This window comes from Balaenoptera physalus, assembly GCF_965194825.1.
Source record: "Balaenoptera physalus genome assembly, chromosome: 8".
Classification (NCBI taxonomy): domain Eukaryota; kingdom Metazoa; phylum Chordata; class Mammalia; order Artiodactyla; family Balaenopteridae; genus Balaenoptera; species Balaenoptera physalus.
This window is the reverse complement of record NC_138887.1, coordinates 9,892,362-9,916,214: the sequence shown is the minus strand read 5'-3', so window position 1 is coordinate 9,916,214 and position 23,853 is coordinate 9,892,362. Positions and strand designations below refer to the sequence as shown.

At 39.6% G+C, this 23,853-nt stretch overlaps 1 protein-coding gene across 1 annotated transcript in view; it reads right to left on the bottom strand.

Moving 5' to 3' along the window:
* Positions 1–23,853, bottom strand: part of COA1 (cytochrome c oxidase assembly factor 1) — a gene marked incomplete at its 5' end in the record, with an annotated part of 249,294 nt that overhangs the window by 40,845 nt on the left and 184,596 nt on the right. Inside the window, 1 exon segment of the mRNA XM_082473612.1 lies at positions 4,675–4,727. Within this exon segment, the coding sequence (XP_082329738.1) occupies positions 4,675–4,727 (53 nt within the window).

Sequence of the window (23,853 nt, the reverse complement as noted above, 5' to 3'; positions counted from 1 at the left end):
GCGAGCTCAAAAAGTGGCACTCTATATAGTGCTTAACAACCAAGCTCTTGACCTAGTCCAAAAGTTTTTGTGTAGCATGCAATGCCATTTGGAATCTGGAATGGGCAAAGGGACCAAGGGGAGGGTGAGTTCTGAAGAGGCTTCTTTAGGCTATATTCCCTTCATGTTCATCCCCCCTCTGGAATCCATCAGTGAAAACAGAGGATTCTCTACACCACCAAGAAAAACGAAGAGTCTCTTATAATCTCTCCACCATGACAGTTCCCAGTGGTGGCCAATTCCATCATAAAAATCAATTTAACTGTTTCTGAAAGATGGCAAGGGATGTCCCATGGATAGCCTACTCTCATAGACTTGACTTTTGGTCTGTGCACCATCATCTGGTCATCTGAGGTCAAATATTACAGACTTAACCCAAATCAGACCTTGACTTCTGAGGTCGCATTTAAAACTGCCACAAGATCCACATTATTTACAAATAAATCAACAAATAGTTCATATTCAGATGGGAATCTATAAGTCTAAGAGCAAGTTTCCAGAACCTTTTTTAGGGTGTAGAGGAGTTAGAGGAGCCATTCAAAACAAGTAATTTTTTATATCACTTTATTTCATATATATGTGATATAATCAAAGCTTACCACTGATTCCACTGCCAATTTCAAGGGTTTTAGATAAACTAAAGCACAATTGAGAGACTGGAGAAATCAGGCTATTTAGAGACTCTCCAATGTTAAATCTTTCAGGATCAGATCCCTGGCACAAAGCCAAGCAAACAAAAGGTACAAACTGACTCACTGGACTAAAAACCCACCCTTCATTAGCCACAGAGGAAGAATGATGTTCTAAAGTGGTACAGTTATTATTTGGGTTGTGGACAAATACCTCCCCATTAACAGTCCCTCAGAATACTATTCTGAAAAACCTTGGTGTTACCAAGGAATTTCATTAAATCTGGTGGAGGGTTTTTTGTTAAAAATAATAAAATCATTGTCTTCAATAAAGTGTTGGTTGATACAAAGGGAAAAACCAAGAATGCCTTCCCTCTCCCGTGGTTTACACACTAGGTGAAGGCATGAAAACAGAGTCAGCTACAATGCACTCGTGGTTTATTTACAGAGAAACATTCTGGCAAAATTAGCATAACTGGTTAAGTGTTACTTATTTGGAAATACTGGTGTAGCAGTAATTTAAAAAAAAAAAAAAAACTGCTTTACCAGTTTAACTTTAAAGAAGTCAAGTCAAATTTTCATTTTGCATAAAATTTCAATTGACACAGACAACTTGAGCTGGACTATTAAAACAACCAAACAGCAGAGGAGACATTTAATGAATAAACTCCCCTTGTTAACTTTGTCTACATGGATTTTTCCAGAGGTACTGTGTTCTGGCTAGTGAGGCTGGCTTTGTTTCTTTCAATAAATTAGAGAAGGGCAAAAGGTGGGGAGGGGAATGTGACAATCACACTGAATCCACACCGGGCCGCCATATGTCACTTTTGTCCTTTGCTGGTTCATTGATTATTCATGAATTCACTACCTGAAAAATGCTATATTTATCTTTACAGCCACAAAGCTGTCAATTCAGTTCCAAGTATGCCTGCCTTTGTTTTCAATGAAATGCACAGTTTGGGAGAAGGCGGCCTTTTGTATGACACTGCCCTATGCTATAAAACAGGTATTAAAAAAAAAAATTGATATAATATAGGTGAGTTTCAATGTTGATAGTGACCTGAACATTGTTATTATTTTGTAATGACTGTTAGATCAAAAGAAAAATGAAGCAGTCTCGGCTTTTAGAGCCTTTGACCTCTAAAGATTTCCAGAGAGGCCCTACATCCTACTCCCTACTGTATTTTGTTATCAATGGTCTTACTGTTTCCATTTCTTTTCTTCTTTTATACCTGCTTGTTTCTGGTAAGTATCCTCTGCTATTATGTTACCTGCTCAAAGCTACCTGAGTTCCGACCACTGCTTCTCTGGGATGCATTACATCAGTTCTAGCTCAGAATCTGCCTGAAAGTTTCCTTTTCCCACATACAGTCATTGCCTTGAAGGATTCCACAGGTCATTTAAATTCCAACTTGTTTGCCAGCACATAGAGAAGAGAAAGGCAAAGAGACACTCAGCTTTCAACACTAACTACCAGACAAGAAGACAGGGAAGATAAGCTTGCCTAAAGACATTTTAAATGCTTCCCTGATGGCTTCAAGCTTAAAACTACCACCACAAATCCATCATCTTTGTCCTGAGAGAGAAAAGTCAGAGGGAGAAAATAGATTAAAAATATACTTGCATCCTAAAAATTCTGTGAACAGCTTGAAGGATAAAAAAGCAAAGTGAAATCTACACTCCCAAATTACTGTCATTTCAAAGTTTTGTGATAATAAAGCCAAAAATGTAAATTGAATTTAATTTTCCCTAGGTGTGCTCAACAACAATTTTGACATGAAATGTCAAACATGTGATAAAGGTTCTTTAACAGTTAGTGACTGAGGGTAAAGACCTAATCCAAAGAGAAAAATAGCACTTCATAAATAGTTCCAACAGATCATGCATTCTTCCATGTTTTATTTCAATTAATCTTTTGAGGATACCTAAAAGTCTCTTTCTAATTCAAGAATGTGATTAAGACCTGCACCTCCATTAACAGGAAAATGAGGCAGACGGAGCCTTAATACTTCAGAACTCCACTATGATGTAAGACTAAGTCATCAAATTCCTAACATGATTAACGTATGAGATCAATGTTCCTGTCTAAAAAAGCAAAAGAAAAAAAAGATTCAAACACAGCTTGACTGTTTTCATGTTTTAAAAAATAATTTAATCACAGAGATTTATTCATGTTAGTGCCTAATTGTTTTATAGGACTGTCTACCTTCAGAAGCCCCTAACCTGTTTGTTCTTTACCAAATGCATCACTCCTTGTTCAGTCATCCAGGATCGAAACCCGGGCCTCTTCTGTCACCCTGCTTTCATTAGTCAGGATTAAGTTCAACCACCTACAATGTGAGCAAAAACAATCAATCAGACAAAGCCATCAGCTTACACAAGACAGAAAGTAATTGTATTCTCACAAAAAAAGACGCCCAGATGTAGTCAGGCCAGTGTATTCTAGTTCACAGCGCCGGGCCCTTTCCCTCTTGATGAGTGCCAGTCTCAACATGTGCCCTCCCCTTCAAGGTGCAAGATGGCTGCTTGAGTGCCTGCTATCGCATGCCCATAACAGCCAGCAGGAAAGAGGGAAAGCAGGGCTCAATCCTTTTAATAACACTTTCTAGAAGCTCCACACAGCACTTCCACTTTCATCTCACTAGGCGGAATTTAGTGATAGGTCACATCTAGCTACAAAAAGACTTGAAAATGCAATCTTTTCATTGGGCAACAATATATCCAACTGAAAATTAGGGTTCTGTTATACAAAGGAAGAAGGAAATGTTTGCCAGGATGAGCACAGTCACAGCCTCCAGGATTCTTCTCTCTTACTCCCCACATCCAGTCCTCTCAGCTCATCACCATTATTTAGCTAAGTCAACCCTATCAGCATGGTTGTAATTCACCTTATCATCATCTCTGCCTGAACTATAACATCCTAACTGATCTCCCTGAGCCAGGTGGAAATCAGCTATTCCATTTGGTCACAGAAACTAAAGAAAAGCGTGGGAAGAGTCATGTGAGTGGGAGGCACCATCACTTCACCTTCAGGCTCATACAAGCCACCCTGGCAAAGGAGGAACTCTGCTCTTCCATGCAAACGTATTAAGGCCCCTAGGGAAAGACAGAGAGACTGACTGCAATCTGGTGTCTGTGTGATTGTGGAGAATCTTGCTGGGGTTCAGTGGTCAGAGATGAGGGTCTTCACAGAGCAGGAAATCATCTGTACCTCAAAAAACACTTCTCAGTGGGCAGAATCAAAAAATTATCAACATAGAATTCTATACTCAACACAAATATTTTCCACAAATGAAGGCAAAATAAATACTTTTGCAGACAAATAAAAGCTGACAGAATTCACTGAAAGCAGACTTGCACTATGAGAAACTTTTTTAATTGAAATATATTTGACATATAACATTGTGTAAATTTAAGGTGTACAACATGTTGATTTAATATTCATATTTGGAATACGATTGCCTTTGTAGCAATAATCAGCACCTCCATCACATTACATAATTATCATTTCTTTTTAGTGGTTGGAATAATTAAGTTGTCTCTTAGCAAGTTTGATTATTATAATACAATATTATCTATATTCTCTGTACTGTGCATTAATTCTCTAGGACTTATTTACTACTTGGTGCAAGTTTGTCCCCTTAAACAACATCTGTCCTATCACCCCTACCTTCCATCCTCTGGTAACCACCATTTCACTGTTTTTATGAGTTTGTCTTTTCTAGATTCTTCGTGTAAGTGATATCATACAGTATTTGTCTTTCTCTGACTTGTCTCACTAGAAATATTAAAGTTCTTCCAGCAGAAGGAAAATATCAAATGGAAATTTGGAATTACAAAAAGTAATAGAGGCCTACAATGTAAAATACATGGCTAACTGTTAAGGACATTTTTGTCTCATTTTTAATCTTTTTAAAGGTTAATTGAAGTGACGTCGGCAAGATGGCAGAATAGGAGTTTTCTACCGTCTTTTCCCCAAAGACCAATGATTAGGACAATCACCTACCGAGAAGGGTGCTTTTGTGCAACTGCAGAGTCCAGCAGAGAAGTTCCAGCACACTACGGGAGCAAAAACAGCAGAGATCAGATGCAGTGAAGAAGGTAAAAGGAACATATTACCCCCTCCCCAAGGTGGTACGGCTCAGTGCCTCTCGCCAGCAATTTCTCCCACCAGGGAAAGTGAGAGCATGTGAGTGAGTGCCCAGCTCCCCCAGCTGTACAGGGTGCTGCCAAAGGGGCCCACTTCTTTCCTGCCCCATCCAGGGCGCTGAGGTGAGCTGAACACCGAGGGTCAGGGAGGGGCTGAGAGAACAGCTGCCAGAGCCGGGAATGTGTCAAAGGGACATGCATTCAAAGGGACATGCATCCCACTAGCCATTTCGAGGACAGCATCAGGAAGGCCACCCCCGAGCTGCTGGGGAAACCTCCCCTGCACTTCCCCATCTGTGCACCTCACTCACACATACTCCCACCCGGTGGCAGGCTCCCCATGCGTATCCCCCCTGCCCCACGCTTTCAGTGAAGGGATGTGTTCAACGCTCTGTATGCAAATAAAACTGTGTTTAAAGAGATGTAAATACAATGGAATGTTATTGAGCCATAAAAAAAACAAGGAAATCCTATCATTTGCAACAACGTGGACGAACCTGGAGGACATTATGCTAAGTGAGATAAGCCAGACAGAGAAACAAATATACTGCCTGATCTCACCAATATGGAGAATCTTAAAAGGAAACTGAACACACAGAAACTGAGTAGATGGGTGGTTGCCAGGGGCTGGGGTGGGACGGGGAAATGGGGAGAGGTTGGTCAAAGGGTACAAACATTTAGCTGTTAGGTGAATAAATCCTGAGGATCTATGTACAGCATGACTACAGCAAACACAGCACAATGTACAGTATGGTGACTATATTCTGGTATTATATAACTGACATTTGCTAAAAGAGTCGATCTTAAGGGTTGTCACACACACACACACACACACAAAAAGTGAGGTAATGGTTGTGCTAACTTGATTGTGGAAATACTCTCACAATCTATACAAATATCAAATCATCATGTTGTACACTTTAAATATGACAGGTTTGTCAATTATACCTCAATAAGGCTGGAAACAAATTGGCTGTTTACAGCAAACTTAATAATAATAAAGTATATGGGTTTATAACATGCAGAAATAAAATATATGATAAAAATAGCACAAGATGAGAGTGCAGAATGGAAGTATATTGTTGTAAGATTCTTGTGTGAAATGGTATATTACTTAAAGGTAAATTAATAAAGTTAGATATATAAACCCTAGAGTAACTACTAAAAATAATAAAACAAAAGGTATAGCTAATCAGCCAATAACGGAGATAAAATGGAATCACAAAAAAATACGCTATTAATCCAAAAGAAAGCAGAAAAACATGAAGAAAGAGGAACAAAGATGAGACACGTAGAAAACGGAGAGCAAGATGGCAGATTTAAACTTGATCATACTGAAAATAAATGTAAACTGTCTAAACACTATGCTTAAAAGGCAGAGATTATCATAATGGATAAAAGAAAAAAAGCAAGACTCAATGATATACCATCTGCAAGAATTAGTTGGTCAATGACACTAATGTTCCTAAGGTCTACAAAAATATAAAATATCCTCTTCCCTATACCTGGGAAATTACTGGATAGTGCAGGAAGGAGGGCCCAGAAAGGTCCTCACTTCACAGTGGGTCAAGAAATTTTGAGTCAATAAAAAATTTCGCTGCCAGGGAGTGAACAAATGCAGAAAGTCAGAATTACGGATTCTGCCTTTCTGGCAGCCCTAACATAGAATGTGCTGAGGAGACAGACACTTTGGGTGAATTCAAGCCTCCCAGCCACATGGAGAATAACATTAATTTGAAAAGGCTGGGGGAGTCAGTTGTCCTAATTCATATCACACTGACCCACTGAGGCTTCTGCAAAATCAAGCCCCCAAAACCAATTAACTCTACAACAGTCATTGTGCAATGCGAAAAAACTTGGTGCTGTATCAAGTCAAGGCTTACATCATTTGCAGGAGCTAACAGATGTGTTGGCTACATCTTGGCAAGCAGGGCCATCAAACATGCACTTTAGCCTGCTGAGCAAGTCAGCCCAATAAAATAGGTAACCAGGCAATGGCCCAGCATTTTCCTCCTCTGTAAAGTAGAAGCAAGATATACATTTCACTCAGTCTCTTTCATAAATAGGAAGCTATGAGCAACTGCATTTTTTGCCATATAGGTAATTTCCCTGATAAGCATTACAAAGTGACAAAAAAAAATTTCTTAAGGGTTAGGGCAGGGTGGTTAGCACTACTGGATCAGCCTGAGCTTGAATTCCTGGAAAGTAGCAGACAACAACAGAATAGTTTCAAAATTTTATGTAGCCTCTTAACATGGATTCTGGTTTTTAAAGCCAGTGAGCAAATACTGAGGAGGTGTGTCTTAAGGATAGTCAGAGCTGAGTGAGAGTAGACAGTCTTACAGTGGGTTGTTTTACCCAAGGATCTAGGTGAGAAACATGGAGCCAGGATTCATAAGGGAAATCAAGGCAGCCAATGAAATAATCAGGTGATGAGGGAAGCGGGAAAGCCAAGTGGGTGACTTTTTCTGAGGAGTGGTATAAATGCTTGCACTCGTTTTCTATGGCTATTGTAATAAATTACCACAAACTTAGTGGCCTAAAATAACACAAATTTATTATCTTACAGTTCTGTTAATCAGAAGTCCAACACGGATCTCATTGGGCTAAGATCAGGGTGTCAGTACGATACATCTTTTCGGGGGGCTATATGGAAGAATTCGTTTCTTTGCCTTTTCCATCTTGTAGAGGTCGTCCTCTTTCCTTGACTGTGGCCCCTCCCTCCAACTTCAAAGCTAGCAACAGCAGGCCTAGCTTCTCACACTGCCATCTCTGGTTCTCTCTTCCAATTCCCTCTTCCACTTTTAGGGACCCGTGATTACAGTGGGATCACCAAATTAATCCAGGGTAATCTCCATATTTTAAGGTCAGCTGAATAGCAATCTTAACTCCCCTTTACCATGTAACCTACCATATTCAGAGGTTCCAAGGTTTGAATGTGAACATACTGCCAGGGGTGGGGGGATGGCGACCACATTATTCTGCCTACCACAGTGCTGCCAGCAGCTTTCCATAGGGACTTCTCTACTGATTTCCTTGAATAAAGCCACGTTGTTTAAAGAGGGGAAACAGCACAGATTCGGGGAAATACAGGTAGCCATTGTGATTCCAAGTCTGTGACTCTGCAGATCTTCAGGAAGAGGTGTGGACGAGGCTGCCAAGAAAGCACCCACAGCACTGCAGACTGGACTGGCTCAGAGTAGAGCGGCTGGGAACCTCAGTGCCACTAAGAAGCACAGACACAAAAAAAGGGGGGGGGGTAGGGGAGGGTCAGGGTTTGAGTACAAGATGTGGCGCTAACTGCAAGATCTTACAAGTCACTTAACTGCTGTGTCCTACTTTCCTCTTCTGCAAAATGAAAAAGTTGATTTAAATTATCTTCTAAAGTCTCTTCCAAGTCAAAGTGCTATAATGTAATAGGGGAGAAAGGAATAAAAGAGACCAGAAGTTTACTCTCCTTAAATTTAAAACCAGGGCTTAGCATTTCATCTTCCCATGGAAATGGAGAATAGTAGACTTTTTTATTTTGAAGCCAAATAAATGATACCTTGAAAACACTAAGTATGTGGGAAAATCTGACTCTCTATAGCATTATTTCTTAAATTTTTGACTAATCCATGTAAATTTAAAACGCCAACAGATGACATATTTTGATGATTCTAATAATTAAAATATATAAAATGATAATATTATACCATTAGGAAAAGAAAGAAAATCTTAGGTTAACCAATCTTTGGTGTTGGGGAGGAAGGATTGGGAACGGTGGAGGAACCAGTTCCTAGGAAGCAGGAAGTGTCATTCAGGACAAATTATGAGTTACGAAACTGGTAACTAACATATTAATAAACACCTAGAACACAACCCTAAAAACAAAAAAATTAAACAAATGCCCAGTCTACATGATTTCAGAATACTAATTTTAAAAAGATAAAGTATTGAAATATACTATGTAGTTCATCCTTATTACACAAGAATATTGCCCATGATATGTGAATACTTACTGATTGTAGCAATTCTCAGGTATTCAATATAACTCAATCTCCAGAAACAATACCTAGGCTTTTTGCCAGAAAGAACTGATTATAATCATTAACATCCTACACAAATGTACCAGAGGAATACAGAAAAGTATAAAGAATTACAGTCAACCTAAAAGTAAAGGAATATCTCCTCTAAAATAATAATCCAGATATCCACTTTTTGGCCTCAACACTTATATAAACATTAGTAAGGTAGGCTTTGGGAATTCAGAAATAAATCTATCTGGGTAATTTATACAGTAAGAAGAGAGCTACAGGTTTTGTAAATGACTGCCTGTACTAAATGGTGAATGTGTAAAAGAAAACTATGTGGAGCCAACAGCTTAAGGACATCATAGCTGGAATTAGGACTACAGTATTTACAGAGGGATCATGGGAGGAAAGTTGTGGTTCTGGTGACAATGAATTAAACATTTGGAAACCTAAGCCCCAGTCCCCATATTCTCTAAAGGCCTAGGTTTGCTCACCTGTAAAATAACAAGGTTCTAGTATTTGAGAGGATAACAGCTATTTTTCACATTTACTGAGGGCAAATATTAAGAAGCAGGCGTACACTGTCAAATGAACGCCTTATGATGGATAAGGGAATAATTTTACATTAGAAAGTTTTGTTAAATATTGCAACATGCCATCAAAAGAGCCTGTAAATTACTTTTTTGTTTAATAGTAAACTTTATTTCTAGAGCAGTTTTAGGTTCACAGGAAAGTTGGGCGGGAAGTACAGAGAGCTCCCATGTATCCCCTGCCCCCATACACACAGCCTTCCCCACTATCAACATCCTGAACCAGAGTGGGACAGTGATTACAACCAATAAACCTACAGTGACGCATCGTCATCATCCAAAGTCCACAGTTTATATCAGGGTTCACTCTTGGCGTTAACATTCTATGGGTTTTGACAAATGTATAACAACATGTATCCACCATTACAGTATCATACAAAACAGTGTCACTGCCCTAAAAGTCCTCTTGATTTTGCCCATTCATCCCTCCCTCCCTGCCAACCCTGGCAACCACTGATCTTTCTACTCAAATACCTTGTTTTAAGGTCAAAGGCTTTCCTAGGACAAAGGTGGGAAGACTTTCTATATGGCCATTCAACATCCTAAGCTGTCTTTACTCACTGTCATACAACATCACAGAGTACCTGAGCTTTGTCACTATTATAACAGTACAGTATAAGGAAACTCCCAGGAGAATGAAAATATTTCACTCAAGAAATTTAATACTGGGCTTCCCTGGTGGCGCAGTGGTTGAGAATCTGCCTGCTAATGCAGGGGACACGGGTTCAAGCCCTGGTCTGGGAAGATCCCACATGCCGTGGAGCAACTAGGCCCGTGAGCCACAACTACTGAGCCTGCGCGTCTGGAGCCTGTGCTCCGCAACAAGAGAGGCCACAATAGTGAGAGGTCCGCGCACCGCAATGAAGAGTGGCCCCCGCTTGCCGCAACTAGAGAAAGCCCTCGCACAGAAATGAAGACCCAACACAGACAAAAATTAATTCATTTTTTTTTAAAGAAAGAAATTTAATATTAGTAAGTTATTGGTACATTAATTATAACAATATTCTGATATTGTACTCCTCTAAACTTCAAAGAATTTTAGAGAATGTGGTACAAGGTGACTAGCTGAAAGCAAGCAAGCAGTATTTTTGTCCTTACCATTTTTTTCCAGTGGTCTTTAATATTTATGATGTTATTTTCAATCTTTATTTTTCAACAGATGCTAAAGGTATAGCTAAAATAAAAGAAACTGCTATTTCCTGCTCCTGATAGTAATAAAAAGGCTTCATCATAATGCCCTACCAGCTTCTGCTTCCCGGCTTTCCGTCAAGAAATGAAAAATTAAGTTCACTGTGTGGCTCATTCTACAGATCAAAACTCCAGCTTTTATAATTTTTTTTTTTTTAACAGCAGTGGTCAAAATACTGGAAATCAACAGCTGCCAAAAAGCAGAACCTGGCAATTTACATTTATGAGACATACGTCACAGTTAAGAAAAACCATGGTGGTCATTCCTCAGAGCTCTTCCCTGACTCAAGCCTGACTTAGGGCTGTTTTGCAAGCCCTAACCCTAGACTCAGAACCACAGTCAGGCAGGTACGGAAGACCCGAACTGCCCTGGATAACTGGGTGAGGCCCTCGTCACCTAGAGCATGTTTCCACTTGCCAAAAGAGCTCATTTCCAGTCAGACAGGGGGGGAGAGAGCTGATGAGAGAGAAGGCAGAAAAGACCATGGTCTCTTATGGGTCTCCAACTACAATACACTGCCAGGAGGCCAGTTTTCAGATGAAGAAGTGTTATCTTGGATTTTCAAGACATTTTCTATGTATCCTGTATCATTTTGGTTCACCATATAACCTAAGGCGAGTACACTTTGATATGAAATCTTGTTGTTCAAGGCAGGCAGCATAAGATCTGATTTTTTTTTTTTAATTTATTTATTTTTGGCTGCATTGGGTCTTCGTTGCTGCGCATGGGTTCTCTCTAGTTGCGGCGAGCGGGCGCTACTCTCCGTTGCGGTGCGTGGGCTTCCCATTGTCGTTACTTCTCTTGCTGCGGGGCACGGGCTCTAGGCACGCGGGCTTCAATAGTGTGGCTCGTGGGCTCTAGAGCACAGGCTCAGTAGTTGTGGCGCACAGGCTTAGCTGCTCTGTGGCATGTGGGATCTTCCCGGACCAGGGATCGAACCCATGTCCCCTGCATTGGCAGGCAGATTCTTAACCACTGCGCCACCAGGGAAGCCCAAGATCTGATCTTTACAAATCACATCTTCCCTAGCAGAGGGCACAGTGACTGGAATGGTGGGGGAACAAGTGTGGCTTCTGCATGGCTAGTAACGTTCTGTTTCCTGATTTGGGTGCTTGTTAGACAATGTGTGCAGGTGCGTACTTCTATCAGTATTCATGAAATACTTCAATAACAAGCTCAAACCAAAACAAAAATCAAACATTCAGCAATAGAAACAAAGAGTAATAGGTAAGAACAGGCAATTCACAGAAACTCAAAAGGCCAATGAACTCTGAAAAGAAGTCCCACCCCTCTCGAACTCCAGAATCCTTTCCCTAATGCCCTCAGAAACACCTCTATCATCCCCAATTACTCAACCTCTTCTCAGACATTCCTGCTTGGGACACAACCCTGGCTGCACATACAATCACCTGGGAGTTTTAAAAAATTACCTAAGCCTGAGCTCCACCTCAGATATCTGAGTCAGAATCTCCAGGGGCTGGGACCCAGGAAATGGTATGTTTACGAGTCCTCCCTGGTGATTTAAATGTGCAACCAGGCTTGAAAGCCACTGCCAACTGAAACCTGGCTCTCCCTGCAGCCCTCTTCAGTCCGCTGTCTTTATTCTCACACTCTCCCCCCATTAGGCTGGAGGCAAGAGAGATGCTCTTATTTCTCATTGCCACTTCCAAACTACCATCACACCTGCTCCCTAAGAGTCCAGCTTTCAATCTCACATTATCAGATGACACCATCCCTAACTCTCCTGTTGTGGTCATCAACATGACACCCCCAACCTCACTCCCTAATGGTTTTACCTCGTGGCTGTGATACTCTCTCCAGCACTGTTCTTATCAAAATGCATAATTTAAGAAATCAAAAAATACCTTGAGACAAAAGAAAATGGAAAAACAACATACTACAACTTATGGGATGTAAAAAGAAATGAAATTGAGTTATCTGTAGTGAGGTAGACAGAACTAGAGTCTGTCATACAGGGTGAAGTAAGTCAGAAAGAGAAAAACAAATACCGTATGCTAACGCATATATATGTAATCTAAAAAAAAACTGGTTCTGATGAACCTAGGAGCAGGTCAGGAATAAAGACACAGACGTAGAGAATGGACTTGAGGACATGGGGAGGGGAAAGGGTAAGCTGGGATGAAATGAGAGAGTAGCACTGACATATATATATACACTACCAAATCTAAAACAGATAGCTAGTGGGAAGCAGCTGCATCACATGAGGAGATCAGCTCAGTGCTCTGTGACCACCTAGAGGGGTGGGATAGGGAGGGTGGAAGGGAGACACAAGAGGTAGGGGATATGGGGATATATGTATATGTAGAGCTGATTCACTTTGTTATACAGCAGAAACTAACACACCATCGTAAAGCAATTATACTCCAATAAAGATGTTAAAAACAAACAAAAAACAAACAAACTTAAATGTCTACATGAAGAAACAAGAAAAATCTCAAATGAACAACCTTACATTACACCTCAAGGAACTAGAAAGGAAAGAACAAACGAAGCCCAAAGTTTACAGAAGGAAAGAAATAAAGATCAGAGCAGAAATAAATGAAATAAAGACTAAAAAGACAATGGAAAAGATCAATGAACTAAGAGCTGGTTCTTTGAAAAGATAAAATGGACAAACCTTTAGCTAGATTCATCAAGAAAAAAAAACAAAAAAAGAAAGGACTCAAAGTCCAAAATGAAAGGGGAAACGTTACAATCAATACCACAGAAATACAAAGGATCATAAGAGACTACTATGAACAATTATATGCCAACAAATTTGACAACCTAGAAGAAATGGATAAATTCCTAGAAACAAAATGATGATTTAAATATCCGCACAGATGATCCCTGACATCCTCCTCTCCTCTCAGAATCTGGTCCTTCACTTGACCACAGCTATTCATTCCCACAGTCATACCCTAGAACTTGTCGTTACCAATAACTTGACCCCCTCCACAATCTCAACTTCCAGCACCTTACTCTCCAGCCACCCCCTCATTTTTTCAGCTCACCTCCTCAAATATCTTTACTCCCATACTTTTTTTTAAATAAATTTATTCATTTATTTATTTTTGGCTGCACTGGGTCTTCGTTGCTGTGCGCAGGGTTTCTCTAGTTGCGCCGAGCGGGGGCTACTCTTCGTTGCGGTGCGCAGGCTTCTCATTGCAGTGGCTTCTCTTGTTGTGGAGCACAGGCTCTAGCACATGGGCTTCAGTAGTTGTGGCACACAGGCTCAGTAGTTGTGGCACATGGGCTTAGTTGCTCCACAGCCTGTGGGATCTTCCCGGACCGGTGATCAAACCCATGTCCCCTGCATTGGCAGGCAGATTCTTAACCACCGTGCCACCAGGGAAGTCCCTTTACTCCAGTATTTTAAAGCCCAGTTCTACAATCCATTGATCCTACCACCTTTTACTGTTCTTCACCCAACCTAGAGTCCATGGTCCATCATTACAATCCCACTCTTTTGAACACACCCTCAACTATCTTGACCCCTCTTCCTCTATCATTATCACCAGGCAAACCCCAATCCTAGATAAATCCTACCTCCACCTTATCTGCACAGGTGAATTGTTTAATTCTGCTGACTGACCTCACTATCTACCAATGACCACTGACTCTAAGTGGGCCATGCTGCGGCCTTGTAATCATAGACAACTTCTCTGTTGTCCTGAATGGTTAGATCACACCTTTTCCTCTCATCTCACTTCTACACCTCCTTCCCCCTCCCAGGCTTCTTAATTCACTGAGAAAATAAAAGCAGTCAGAATCTATCAGTTTACCTACATTTGTGCCAAAGTACTCTTGCCTTCCCTTTGCCACCATGGATGTGCTCCTATTGAAACCAGTCCCTCCACTGTATGCTAGATCCCATCTCCTTTCATCTGCTCAACCTCATTCCGGCAATTCTCCCCTCTCTCTTATGCATCATCAATTTCTCCCTCTTTACTGTATCACTCATATCAGCATCAAATATGCTATAATAGCCCCTATCTTTGAAAAAACTTTCTTAATCCCGTGTCTTCTTCTAGCAACAGTCCCATTTCTCTACTCTGCCGTGGAGAGAAATTCTTCAAAAGAGGTGTCTATTTTTGCTATCTCCAAATCCTGTCTTCCCATTCTCTGAGGGTATACCAACCTAGTCTTTTTTTTTTTTTGGCTGCGTTGCGTCTTCGTTGCTGTGCATGGGCTTTCTCTAGTTGCAGCGGGCGGGGGCTACTCTTCCGTTGCGGCACACAGGCTTCTCATTGCAGTGGCTTCTCTCATTCCAGAGCACAGGCTCTAGGCACACGGGCTTCAGTAGTTGTGGCACGCGGGCTCAGTAGTTGTGACTCACGGGCTCTAGAGCACAGGCTCAGTAGCTGTGGCGCATGGGCTTAGCTGCTCCATGGCATGTGGGATCTTCCCAGACCAGGGCTTGAACCTGTGTGCCCTGCACTGGCAGGCAGATTCTTAACCACTGCGCCACCAGGGAAGCCCCACCAACCTAGTCTTTATCTCCTCACTACTCCACAGAAAAAGCTCCTGTGAAAGTCTTTAATGACCTCCATATTATTAAAACCAAAGGTCAAGTCTCAGCACTCACCTTACCTGATCTATCAGAGCATATCTGACATCACCAACCAATTCTTCTTTGAAACAGATTCCACACTAGGCTTCTAGGGCACTACTTGCTCTGGTTCTCCTCCTCCCAACCGAGCACTCATTTTCAGTCTCTCTTGTTGGTAAGCTTCATCTTTCTGACCTCTGAACACTGGGCTGACCCAGGGCTCTTCTCGGACTTCTTTTCTATCTCCACGTTCATCCCTTCATCCAATCTCACAGCTTAAACCCCTCCTCTATGCTGACATCCTTGCCTCTAGCTCAGACTTCTTCATATTCCAGACTCATGTATCTACCTGCCTCGTCAACATCTTAACCTAAATGCTAAGGAGGCATCTAGAACTTGCTTACTCAAAATCAAACTCCTGAATTCTCTCTTCTCCCCAAACCTGATTCTCCCAGGAATCTCTTTCAATGAATGGCAACTCTAACCTTCCCACTGTCCCAGACAAAAACTTTCGTACATTTTCTCTCACATCCCACATCTAAAATATCATCATACCTTGTTGACTCTGCTTACAAATATATCCAGATTGTGAACACTTTTCATCACCTTCATCTCCACCCTGGACTAAGTCACCATCATCTTGCTTGAATTATAACAACTCCCTAATTAGTCTCCTTGTTTCTCCCATTAGCCTCTCTTACGGTCTCCTCTCAGCACCACGACACTCTATGATCCTTTTAAAGCCTAAATGAGACAATGTTACTCCTCTGTTCAAAATCCTCACATTTCAGATGGTAATCACACTCAAGGTAGAACACAAAGTCTCCATAATGGCCTGTGAGGCTCACTATTCATTCTCTCACCTCACCTCCTACTACCCCCTTGCTTACTCTATTTCAGCTGCCCTGGCTTCCTTGTGATTCTGTGAACATGTCACACACAAGGATCTTCTCATCTGTTATCTTCTCTGCCTGGAATGTTCTTCCTCCAGTGATCCACAAGGTACTTGCTCTCTTCTCTCTCTCCACAGCACTTATTACCATCTAAGATACTGTGTATTTTCCTGTCTATTCATTTTCTGCCTCCGTTGACTAGAATGTAAGCACACGGGACTTAGCAGTACTCAGTTCATCCGTTGTGTGAATGAATGGTACTTATGCTCATTAATAATTAGTAAAGTGCAAATTAGAGCAATATGAAAAGTCATTACCTACCGATCATATGCCAAGAATTTAAGCCTGATAAAACCAAGAATGATCGGAGCATGGAACAGAAACTTTTATACACCAGTGGTGGGAGTATAATGCAAGTACTTTAAAGAACAATCTGGCAATATCTAGTAAAGCTGAAGATGCATATACCCTTCAACCCAGCAATTACACTTCTATGTATGTATCCTAGACCCTAGGGCCCACAGCAACTCTCTTACAAGCACACAAGAAGATCTCTGCAAGAATACTCACTCCCATGTTGTTTGTAAATGCAGAACAACCAGACATCTAAATACCTACCAACAGGAAATGTATAAATTATAATAGATACATAAAACGGAGTACTATATAACAGCTAAATGATTAATGACCAACCTACAAATATCAACATGCTTGTTAATATGCTGAACGAATGAATGAAAAGCAACTTGCAGAATGGTATTATAGTATGATGCTATGTGTGTGTGTGTGTGTGTGTGTGTGTGTGTATATATACACACACACACACACACACACATATAATTGAATATATGTAATTGAAAACACAGAAAATGAACCAATCTTGTATGTAACTATATTTCTATATAATAATATATATCAGGACAGTGTTTACCTGTGAGGAGGAAGGGAAGAAGAGAGAAAAATAGAATCAGGGAGGATTATACAGGGTGCTTCAACTGTACCTATTTTGTTTTATTTCTTAAAAAAGAAAAGCCTGTCAAGTATGGGAAAATATTAGAATTTGACAGAAGTAGATGACAGCCATATGGGTATTTGTTACGTTATTCTCTAAACTCTTCTGTAATCTTAAAATATTCATAATTTTAATGAACTATATTACATCTAAGAAAACTTATATGATTAAAATTTCCTATTTCCAAACTTCATAAATAACAATGGCCAGCTTCTTCTAATTGAAATGAATGGTAAGGCTGCCAGGGCTTCTCTGAAAATTCTGGAATTCCACAAGAAGAGGGTTGGCTGCCAGCACACTCACTCTTCCACCTCAGCTTCCTTTCCTTCAAAAGACCTTCGAGTGGCATATTTCTATTTAAATATTAATCATCTGTAAACACTACCACATAAATACACCCCTAGGGAGGGCTGTGAAGTGGAAATGCAATTTGAAGCAGACACAGCAATCGGCACCAAGACCCATGTGAGTTTCTAAAATCACCAGTTGGTACAGATAACTACTGATGTAAAGGTAGATAACTACTCTTTCACTTAGAGCCTTAGGCTTCTGAATTACAGGAGGACCGGTGAGTCTCTTCTGTTTTCTCAGACCTTTTACCAAAATTAGAAAGTGCCTATGTAACTTGAACTCAGAAGAAAAAGTCTCAAGATCACTTATTAATTAGAATAATACAGGATAAAAATCCAGGAACATTAAAGCATAATCTTTAGGAAAACTCATGATTGCAAGGTCAAAACAAAAGTTGTGGAATCACATATAATATGAAAAACTAATGTTTAGCTCTTAGATAAATCAGACAGATTAATTTCACTGACAGCAACACAACCAACTTGCTCTTATAAGCAAGACTGTTTTTAAAAACCTCAAACATGAAAACTAATACACAATTTGCAGAAGCAAAGGCATAAACCCAGCTGACTGGTATAAATGACAAACCTCTCCGTGCTATGGTTTCCTTGTTGTAATACCCTGTAAAGATACTGAATACTTGCCACCCACTAACATTTACACAGAACCTTTGAGAATCACAGGACAAAAGGCAATGCAAAACCTGCTTTATAACCAGAGTGAAGGTTTAGAGTTGATTCACTAGGCAGCCATGAGCTGAAAATGATGAGGCAACTAGCATAAGAACAACTCTATTTTTCTAATTATTTGTATAAACTGTGTTAGTGGCTACGTGATGTGAATCATCAATAGCTTGCCATCCTTGTGATTCGTACTTGGTTGGGTACTTGGTTTCCAAGGACACTAATCTAAACTAGGATGTGCTTTTAAAAGCCCATTATCAGCCACTACCGATTAAATAACTAATCTTCACAAGGAGATATTGCTTGGAGGGCACACCAAGCACACACTTCTACCACACAAATGTTCTGTCTGTATGAGGGCTGATAGATCCATTCTGAAAAGCGTCTGCACGTTTGAAAGTCAGAAGCCCTCACCACCACGACCGCTCTATATTAGCTTAAACGTTTTTGCAACTGTCCACTAGAAAGTTTCAAATTCCTCTGGGGTTTATTTTAGCACTGAAGAGACATCTAGAGCTTGGGAAAACTCAACAGCAGCATGGGTTAGAAAAGCTACAATTATATCTTGACTGCCTTCATCAAATTATAGGAGTGGGAGGTGAAGACACTGAGACACTCACAGAAGAACAAACCCTTAAAGTTGAATCCTGCACTCTGATACACTAGGATCAAACGCAGAAGTCACACATACCCCTTCGCTTGGTAAATTTTACAGAAAGAACAATGGGGAGTGCATAGTTCATCCTGTCGTGAGAGGAGACAGTCAGTGCACCTTTCTGGATGTAACCGAGGTACTTATTATAATTTAATTAAAAGCTCTTAATTCACTTTATTAATTACAGAGTAATTATGTCTGTGTAAAGGGAACAGTGGGCCTTGCAGAGTCAACTTATTATTTGTTTTACAAAAAAAGTGAAAACTTTTTTCTCTAAGAACTAATTAGCATGGGTGTGTTTTATATTCGCTCCTAATACAGTTTCCAATCTTGAAAGATACCACAGACAGCACCACTGTTACACTGTCACAAAAAGGAAATTTTAAACAATTCTGTTAGAAATGTTTTCATTGATTCACTGTGTCCTAGAGAGAAGCTTATTTGATATCTTACAAGTAATACCACAGCTATTTAGAATGCTGTTAACATCCCAACACCTAATTAGCATATCATACACGCTATCACTTCAGAATGAGAACTATCTTAGAAGTCATGGCCAAAGGCATTTGAGAAATAAGTTGAAAGAGAAATTGGGCAGGAGGTGGGGAATTCCTGGGGCATGATTAAAGTCAGCCTGACTTTCCAAATACACAAATGCCAGGGCATGGGACTATTTTAGGTACATTTTTGGTCTGCCCTTTTGATTCTTCATCTGTTAGATCTATGTTAAGGATTATAAATATATTTATATATCAGTATTTAACATCACTTTGTAAACACTTAAAGGGCAAGGGAAAACTTAACTTCTGCCTCTTTAGTGTCCCTCACTAAACAAAAATCAAGACCATGCCAGCAAATCCAGGATGCTCTATGATTCTGATGGCTCTTGTCCAAATTGGGCCCTAAATATTTAGCATATTTAGCATCATCTGGTGGCCCATTTATTCTCTAAATTTGAGAAAGAAGTATATGGACCATAATAAGTAATGTAAAACCTCAAATCAGTAATAATATTCCAACATCAGTGTAAATTAACGCTTTTGGAGTTGTTCAATTTGAGTCATAGATACATGGCTGGATGTTATCCTAATTTTGTCTATGTATGAAATTTTCCATAATAAAAGAACAAAAAACGCAAGCCTCTGAAAGTAGCCTGATTTGTCTCATGGAAAAATTCTTTAGACCCACATTCTAACTAATTCTGTCCTCAGACTGCAAATATAATATCTGGTAACATCAGAGAAAAAAACTAGCAGAGAAGCCGTGGTAAGTGTTCCACGTTCCCTGAACGTAAATGAGGGGAAGAAAAAAACTTAAATTTATAGTTTAATACTCAAGCTCATACTGATCTTGCTGAATTTTATTACAGTACCTCCATTTTAAAAAATGGGATGGCTAATGTTCTTTACAGTTTACAAATGTAGTACGTTAAGAAAATGAAGCCAGAGCAACATTGGCTTCTGCACCCAGAACAAAACCTCTCTACGAGGTGCTCTGTAAAGAAGTACTTCTCAGGTTATCGTAGACTCAGAGGCGTCCCCCGCCTCAAAGAAATTATAATGTGGACTAACGTATCATTTTATCAACAGGAGTAATGAGTTTATTAGGCCAATACATCCTGCCTACCTTACCTATTTTCATTTCTACAAAAGAAAGCTACAAACAAAACCAAAAAGCTTATGTAGACTCAGAACAATATATGACTATGAAGAATCCTTTTCATAAAAAGTTAAAATACTTCTTTACCACTAAATTATTTTTAAGGAATGAAGGTGAAAACTCTTTTAGTAATTAACAAATAAAAGGAGAGAAAAATTTTCATCTTTCATATTACGGAAAAGAAAACCTCTTTTATACAAATGCTTAGAGTATTTTGATTCGAAAGCTAAAAATGCATGCAGTAATATTAGAATCTTCAGTGACCCTTTACTCTCTATACCTTGAACCTGGTTAAATTCTGGTTTGAGCCCCGTATTTATTCTATGAGCCTTCCTAAGAATTCAAGGGTTAAAGCATAATCTAGAAAAGAATGCCACTGAAATTTAGTGGAGAAAATAGAGAAATTTTACTTATTTAAAAAAGTATGAGGGGAGAGGGGACAGGACTAGATAAGAATGACCATTTAACTGTATTAGGAATACTGGTGTGCAATAAGATATTTTTAAAAAAGAGGAAAAGATTTTTTAATATCACCATTATTAATACTAATTGATATAGCTGATATGACTTATAGGAAGATAATACAAAGAAATTACTCAAAACCATTACCAAAGAATCAATGAGGTTAATCAAGTGTGATATAAATGATAATCATAAAAGCCAACGTTTTTGTAAATACTCAGCAATTAGAAGAAATTTCAAAACAATATGCCATTTGCAATTTGAAAAATAAATATATTAAAACTTTTTAAATTTAATAGAATGTTTATAACTTTTATAAAACCACAAACCTCCTGGGTTAAAAATAAGGTTTGAAACAATAGAAAAAAATACCCAAAGAAGTGATAGCTTCAACTGTTTACAATTAAGACTTGTCTACAATGAAAACTAAACAACAAATGTGTCATAAGAGTTTCATTGTACTTGTCATCTTTAAAAAAATATATACTGTTTGTAGGTCACACAAAAACTTGGAGCATCTGAATTTTCAAGGGCAAAGTCACTTTCTGTATGTGTGCTGGTTAAAACGGCCCCTATCTAATCTTTAAAGAGTTCAAATTTATATCATCAAGCCCCAAATTAATCATTATTCAAAGGACATATGCAAATGCTAACAAATGAGATGGAGAGGTAAGAAGGACAATCTCGTATTGAATATTTACTGGGCATTATAAAGCTGGGTAGTTCTTTTCTTATTTTTCTATTGAAGTTGAACACAAGAAGAAAAGCACGCAGAACATAACTGTTCAGCTCAGTAAATTAGAACAAGCAAGCATCCATGTAACCACCATGGAGGTCTAGAAATAGAGCACTGCCAGTACCCACAAGCCCCTTCCTGATCCCGCCCGATCATTAACCCCTTCTTCCTCTCCAAGGGGAACTATCATGACTTGTAAACACTGGGATCATATAGTATATATTCTTTAGCATGTGGGTTCTTTTGCTCAACATTATGTTTTTGAGATACATCCATTTTGTTGTGTGAGCTGAGTCTGTTCATTTTCGTTTACAGTATTTTATTTCTAGGCAGGAAGATATAATAATTTACTTACCTACTATATCACAGATGCACATTTTCCACACCTCCCCAATATGAAGCTAGACCAAATAATGCTGCTATAAGCATTCATATACGTACCACTGGGTTGTACCATTCCTGCGGGGAGTGGAACAGCAGGGTCATAACGTATACATACATTCAGCTTCAACACTGCCAACTAATTTACCCACGTGGTTGTACCGATTTATATTCCAACAACAGTGTATGAGAATTTCCTTGCCCATATTCCTACAAACTATTGTTAGTCCTTTTAATTTAGTGTTCTGGTAGGTGTGTAGTAGTTATATGCCATCAGGGTTCTAGTTTGCATTTCTCTAATGACTTGTGGTCTTGAGCACCTTTTCTTAGTTTTACTGGACATTTGGCCATCCTTTTGGTGAAGTGCCTGCTCAAGTCTCTCACTCATTTTTCTATTGGGTTGTCTTTTTCTCACTGATCTGCAGTGACCCCCTACCCCCATCCTACTGGCACAGCCACCCCTCACCTCCAAGGAACCGTAACTCCAACAGTGATGATACTACCACAATGAAGACCCCCTGTGGGCAAATACTAGTCTACGTCATCTCACTAATCCCAGCCCTGTATGGTGTGTTCTATAACTATCCCTATTTTAGAGTTGAGGCAAAAACACACAGCCAAGAAATGAGAGAGCCCGGGTTCAAGTCCAAGTCTGCTCTGGGGATCCCAAACCAGGCACCCCTCACTGCTCTCCTGCCACCATGTGCCCACATGGTCTCACTGCTCACCCAGGAAGCCTCTTGGCTGCAGAGCACACCGCCAGGCCTGTTCCCTCAGTATTCTAAATCCTATTATGCCTTCATTCATTCCACAAACCCTGTGAAAGGAAAATCAAAATGAAGTCAGTATTGCTAACAGAGCTCTCTAAAATGGAGCCAAGAGGCCACCGAGGAAGTTGAGACTTATACACGTCTCAGCCCAGATGGAAGAGCTCTTTGTCAGACTGCTGCAAATACCTTCTCCCACTCTGTGGCTTGCCCTTTCACTCTCTTAAAGGTGATTTGTGATGAACAGAAATTCTTGATTTTAATAAAATCCAGTTTATAATTTTCCTTTTGTAGTTAATACTTTTTGTGTGCTCTTTAAGAAAACTTCACATACTCTAAGGCCACATATTTTCCTATACTGTCGCCTAAAATATTTATTGTTTTGCCTTTCACAAATAGATCCACAATCCACTGGGAATTTATTTTGAGTGTGATGTGAGATAGGGGTCTTGTTTCACTTTGTTCCAAATGAATATACATGATGCTCTAGCACCATTACTGAAATACAACATTTCCACTGTTCTGTGTGCCACCTTTCCCATAAATCAAGTGTCTGTATACACATACACTTGTTTCTGGATTCCTTATTCTGTTCCACTGATCTATTGAACCAAGAGTATTGTGTATCCTTGTACCAATAGAACACTGTCTTTATTAACCTAGCTTAATTTTCATTAAAAATCTTGAGACCTATCAAACAAGTTGTTCCACTTTGTGCTTGAAAAGTGTATTGGCTTTTCTCAGCCTTTTGCATTTTCATAAAAATGTATCTCTTTTAATGATTATCACAACCCTGTATGTAACCAAATCTTATCAACCCACTTTAAAAAACATGGCAAAGCAACCCTAAAGCACTTATATAACTTGACCGAGGTCATTAAACTGCACAGCCTAGATTTGAACCCAGGAGTGCGTTTGTGCAAAGGGCACACTTTACAATATCTTGCATGCCTATAAACTTACATGTGAAAATGTTATGCCTAAAAATATACACAAGTAAAAATAACAATAAAGTATTATTTTATTACCTATTCAACTTATTATAAGAAACATTGAGATAACTAATTCTACCAATGCTGGCAAATTTATTATG